This window comes from Corvus brachyrhynchos, unplaced genomic scaffold, assembly GCF_000691975.1.
Source record: "Corvus brachyrhynchos isolate BGI_N302 unplaced genomic scaffold, ASM69197v1 scaffold338, whole genome shotgun sequence".
Classification (NCBI taxonomy): Eukaryota; Metazoa; Chordata; class Aves; order Passeriformes; family Corvidae; genus Corvus; species Corvus brachyrhynchos.
In genome coordinates, this window is record NW_008239334.1 from 129,269 (window position 1) to 134,408 (window position 5,140).

Consider the following 5,140-nt stretch of genomic DNA (forward strand, 5'->3'; position numbering starts at 1 on the left):
AGCAGCAGAGGGTTTGGGGCCGCTTGTGGCAGTGTGAGATGGACCCGCAGCGTGTAACACTGCACGTTTCTCTTCCAGCTTGGATGGCGGGGAGCTCTTCAGCCGGATTCAGGACAGGGGAGACCAGGCCTTCACAGAGCGGGGTATGGAGCCCACATCCTGCTGGGGTTTCAGTCCAGCCCATCCCCTCAATGCCCTTTTTAATCCCCAGCAGAGTTTTGCACTGAGGAATGAGGGATGTGGGTGCAAGGGCCCTGCTTTTCATGTGCACTTGAGAGCAGGGTTAGGGGCTGTTCCACACCCTGTCCATCCCGCTCAGAAACACCCACCTCCCTCAAAAAATGAAGTCCACTGGCTGTGGTTCTTGTGGATCTCATTGATCTCATTCCCTCTACTCCTGTGGCCAGGAAAAGCAACCACACACCCCAAACTCTGAGCCTGTTGCCCCCTTGACTTCCCATCCTAAGGGGAAGCCTTTCCCAGCTGGATTCCTTGCTGATTGGGTGTCCTAAATGGTGCAAGCCCCTCCTTGGTATTAGGGTCAGGGGCTGGACTCTGCCCCATCCCTTCCCCTGGGGCTTGCTAGGAGTTGCAGGCTCCTTACCCAGAGATGGAGAGTGGCAGAGGCTCCATGGCAAGGGGGACTTCAAGGGGAGAAAACCCCTTTGACCTCAGCCAGGTTCTTTGACTCCTGGTTAGTGGAGTTACCCAGAGAGTGGTGCCCTTTTTTTACTTGCTTGTGAAGGCTTCTGATGGTTTCTTTGCTCCTTCAGAGGCTTCAGAGATCATGAAGAGCATTGGGGAAGCCATCCAGTACCTGCACTCGATCAACATCGCGCACCGGGACGTGAAGGTACCACCCTGGGCCCCCCTCGGCTGTGCCAGGGCCAGGCTGCCCCAGCCCTGCTGCTCACTCCTCCTTCCCTGTGTGTTCCCAGCCGGAAAACCTCCTGTACACCTCCAAGAGGCCCAACGCTGTGCTGAAACTCACCGACTTCGGCTTCGCCAAGGAAACCACCACGCACAACTCCCTGGCCACCCCGTGCTACACGCCCTACTACGTGGGTGAGTGCCTGGGGGTCTGCGCTCGGGGGTTTGCAGGGCTGGGTGGGGTTTGGAGGGTGCCACGTCCATCCCATCACCTCTGCATCCAGCCTGGAGCCTGAGCTGCCGCAGGGAGCTGGGGACAACACTGCACTGCTCCAGGCAGCGCTTCCCAGAGTGCCCGGAGCTGTGGGCGGCTCTTGGTGTCTCCGTGGGACGTCAGAGCCCTCTCACCCAGTGCTGCCGCTTGGACTTAGGATTTTCTTTCTGTCTTCACCAGCCCCAGAGGTGCTGGGCCCAGAGAAGTATGACAAGTCCTGTGACATGTGGTCCCTCGGTGTCATCATGTACATTCTGTAAGTCTGAGGGTTCCTCTCCCTCCTGCCGGGCTCAGCTCCTGGCACTGCCTTGTGCCCTGCAGGTGCTCCTGGGGAGGGTTTTGGGGTGGCACATTGACTCTGTTCCCTCTCCTGGTGCAGGCTGTGCGGGTACCCCCCCTTCTACTCCAACCACGGCCTGGCCATCTCTCCTGGCATGAAGAAGCGAATCCGAATGGGCCAGTACGAGTTCCCCAATCCTGAATGGTCCGAAGTGTCAGAGGAAGGTAAATGTGCTCCCTGCGGTGGCTGTCCCCAGGCCGAGGTCTCCTTTTGAAGGCTGGGGGGAGCCTGGGTGTGTTGGGGTCACCTCTCAGGGCTGCAGCGTCGTCACCTCTGCTGGAGAGGCTTTTGCTGCAGGCTTTGTGCAGGGTCAGGTGTGTGGCACACAGGAGGGGTGTGCAGGGGTTTTGGGGCTGGGGTTGGAGCTCCGGAGAGCCCTCTGGGAGCTGCTGGCTCCTGACCCTGCCCAAACCCTTGCAGTGAAGCAGCTGATCCGCAACCTGCTGAAGACAGACCCGACCCAGCGCATGACGATAACGGAGTTCATGAACCACCCCTGGATCATGGTGAGTGCGGGGATGGAGTGGGGTGGGGTGGGGTGGGATGGGATGGGATGGGATGGGATGGGATGGGATGGGATGGGATGGATGCCTGGGGCTCCCAGCTGACGCTTCTCCCCTCTCCCGGCAGCAATCCATGCAGGTGCCCCAGACCCCGCTGCACACCAGCCGTGTGCTGAAGGAGGAGAAGGACCTGTGGGAGGATGTGAAGGTAAAGCCTCGCTCTGTCCCTGTCCGCAGCGCTCTGCACCCGGCTGTCACCTGGGCACTGTCCTCTCCTGTCTTACTGCAAACATTCACCGTCCCTGGAAGTGTTAGAAACTGTGCAGATGTGGCACTTGGGGACAGGATTTAGTGGTGGAGTGGCCGTGTTGGGTTAACCATGGAATCAGAGAATGGTTTGGGTTGGAAGGGACCTCAAATGCCACGGGCAGGAACACCTTCCACTGTCCCAGGCTGCTCCAAGCCCTGTCCAGCCTGGCCTGGGAAACTGCCAAGCAACCACAGCTGCTCTGGGAATTCCGTCCCAGCCCCTCCCCACCCTCACAGGGCAGAACATGGTTGGGCTCAATCATCTTGGAGGGCTTTTCCAACCTGATCACTTCCACGATTCCGGTTTGGTGTGAGCGTGCTGGCTCTGGGGCAGAGCTGTGCTTGGGAGGGAGCTGGAAAATTTGGCAGTGGGACACTCAGGCTCTGGGGACCCTGGGGGGCTTTGCTGATGGCTCTGTGCCCGCTGCCCGCAGGAGGAGATGACCAGTGCCCTGGCCACCATGCGAGTGGACTATGAACAAATCAAGATCAAGAAAATCGAGGATTCCTCGAACCCGTTGCTGATGAAGAGGAGGAAGAAAGCCAACCCCCCCGAGCCCGCCGCGCTCCCCCACTGAGGGCCCCCGCGCCCGCCGGCCCTCGAGAAAGCAATAACTATATATATATATTTTTAAAAAAAAAAAAAGACAAAAAGAAACAGACTGTTCTATCGAGCGCATGGAATTCAGACATTTATACCAGACTAGTTATTTTTAGCTACTCACCTGTGTTTCTGACCTTTCTGGAGCAGGTGGTAAGAGCTCCCCTGAGATCCACACCTGCAGCCAGGGATTTTTGTCCTGTAGGTGAACGCCGCCAATAATTGGATTTTTATTTTTCTTTTGTGAAACAGTTTTGATTTATATATATATATTTTTTTTTTTTTTCTCCTTCCTTCCAAAGACATGGAAACTCCTGTGGTGACCTTTTTAGGGTATATAACGTATAAATATTTTTTAAAAACTACTGTAGAGCTGAAACCCAGACAGTGTTCCCTGTGTGGATGCTGGCTAGAGACGGGCTCCAGGCTTGGGAGCGGGGCAGGGAAGGAGAGCTGCCCTCCCCCCTGTCCTGCTGGCATGAGGGGGGGTCCCTGTGGCCACCAGAACTGCTGCTGTTAAAGCACAGGAGCCAAAAAGCAGCGCCCCACCCCTCCCTGAGCTGAGCTGGAGCCTGGATCTGCCTGGCAGCGCCGTCCGTCTGTCCGTGCGTGGGGTGTGTGTCGTGTCCCTGAGCCTGGAGCTGCTCGTGGCTCCCCCTCCGTGGCCTGGACCTGTGCCTGGAACACAGCTCTGACCTCAGGGGTGGGCAGGGGGTGGGCAGGAGCTCCTGCAGCCCCAGCCCTGCAGGGATGTGTTACAGGTGTGTCCCCCCTGACCCCATGCCCAGCCCCGGGGAGGTGCTGCCCTGGGGACAAGTGGGTGGCAGGGGAGGGGTGGAGGTGGCACAGCTTGAGCCAGGATGGCAGCGCTGACCCCTCCCTGGCTGGGGCTGGGGGTGCTGCTGCCCCCCCAGTGTGGCTCCTGCTGGGAGCAGGGCGGCTGCTCTGAAGTCTTTAGTCCATGAATTATTATTATTATTATTATTTGTCACGATGTTTCACTTCGTTAAATGTGTTTGAATGGGGAAAAACAACTTTTTAAGGCGATGTTTAGTTTTTAGGCGATCTTTTAGACACTGTATGGAATTTTAATTTGTTTTGAAAACCGGTTTTTATCCCTTTTTTTTTTCCTTTTTTTTTAATTATTTTTGTCTGTTGGCTTATACTAATCTTCCCGGTCTGCTCTTCGGTCCTTTGGATTAAAGACACTTCAAGCGTCACCCAGTCTCTCCTCCTTGCTTGTGTGGCTGTGAAGAGTCCCCCCAGTTCTCCTGCTGCTCTCCCCGTGTCCTAAAATTGCTCTTTTTTCCCCCAGAGAGGCTGAGCTCCGCAGGATGTTCTCCAGGGGCTCAACATCCCTTTGCCTGGGGACAGCTGCTCGAGCTTTGGTGGCTGCTGCAGAGCGAGTTCCCTCCCCAGCATGTGTCACCCGCCCTGGGCTGGGGCTCTGGGGCTCTGGGACGGTGTGGGGTGATGGTGTGGGATGGTGTGGGATGGTGTGGGGTGATAGTGTGGGATGGTGTGGGATGGTGTGGAACAGTGTGGGATGGTGTGGGACGGTGTGGAACAGTGTGGGATGGTGTGGGATGGTGTGGGACGGTGTGGGGTGATGGTGTGGGATGATGCAGGATGATGCAGGATGGGGTGGGATGATGTGGGGTGGTGTGGGATGATGTGGGATGATATAGGACGGTGTGGGGTGGTGTGGGGTGGTGGTGTGGAATGGTGTGAGACGGTGTGGGATGATGTGGGATTATGTGGGGTGGTGTGGGACGATGGTGTGGGGTGGTGTGGGGTGGTGTAGGATGATATACGATGGTGTGGGATGATGTGGGGTGGTGTGGAGGGTGTAGGATGATGGTGTGGGATGATGTGGGACAGTGTGGGGCGGTGTGGGATGATGGTGTGGGGCGGTGTGGGATGATGTGGGACAGTGTGGTGTGGTGTGGGGCGCTGTGGGATGATGGTGTGGGATGATGTGGGATGATAGGACGGTGTGGGATGATGGTGTGGGGTGGTGTTGGATGATGTAGGATGGTGTGGGATGATGTGGGACAGTGTGGTGTGTAGGGCGGTGTGGGATGATGGTGTGGGATGATGTGGGATGATGTGGGATGGTGTGGGATGATGTGGGATGGTGTGGGATGATGGTGTGGGATGTGGGATGATGTGGGATGGTGTGGGATGATGGTGTGGGATGATGTGGGATGATGTAGGATGGTGTGGGATGATGTGGGGCGGTG

At 57.0% G+C, this 5,140-nt stretch overlaps 2 protein-coding genes across 3 annotated transcripts in view; both read left to right on the forward strand.

Annotated features, from left to right (window-relative positions):
* MAPKAPK2 (mitogen-activated protein kinase-activated protein kinase 2) overlaps nucleotides 1-4,117 on the forward strand; it is a 12,507-nt gene extending 8,390 nt beyond the window's left edge. The window contains exons 3-10 of one of the 2 annotated variants that reach the window (XM_017741153.1): nucleotides 79-143; nucleotides 774-853; nucleotides 939-1,065; nucleotides 1,325-1,400; nucleotides 1,524-1,648; nucleotides 1,905-1,990; nucleotides 2,115-2,195; nucleotides 2,731-4,117. In XM_017741153.1, coding sequence (XP_017596642.1) covers nucleotides 79-143; nucleotides 774-853; nucleotides 939-1,065; nucleotides 1,325-1,400; nucleotides 1,524-1,648; nucleotides 1,905-1,990; nucleotides 2,115-2,195; nucleotides 2,731-2,874 — 784 coding nt within the window. In that variant the 3' untranslated portion in view covers nucleotides 2,875-4,117. The remainder of the gene's footprint in view (nucleotides 1-78; nucleotides 144-773; nucleotides 854-938; nucleotides 1,066-1,324; nucleotides 1,401-1,523; nucleotides 1,649-1,904; nucleotides 1,991-2,114; nucleotides 2,196-2,730) is intronic. The other variant, XM_017741154.1, reaches the window with a different exon arrangement.
* A 634-nt stretch (nucleotides 4,118-4,751) lies between these two features.
* LOC108448384 (repetin-like) overlaps nucleotides 4,752-5,140 on the forward strand; it is a 3,357-nt gene continuing 2,968 nt past the window's right edge. The window contains 1 exon segment of the mRNA XM_017741094.1: nucleotides 4,752-4,800. Coding sequence (XP_017596583.1) covers nucleotides 4,752-4,800 — 49 coding nt within the window.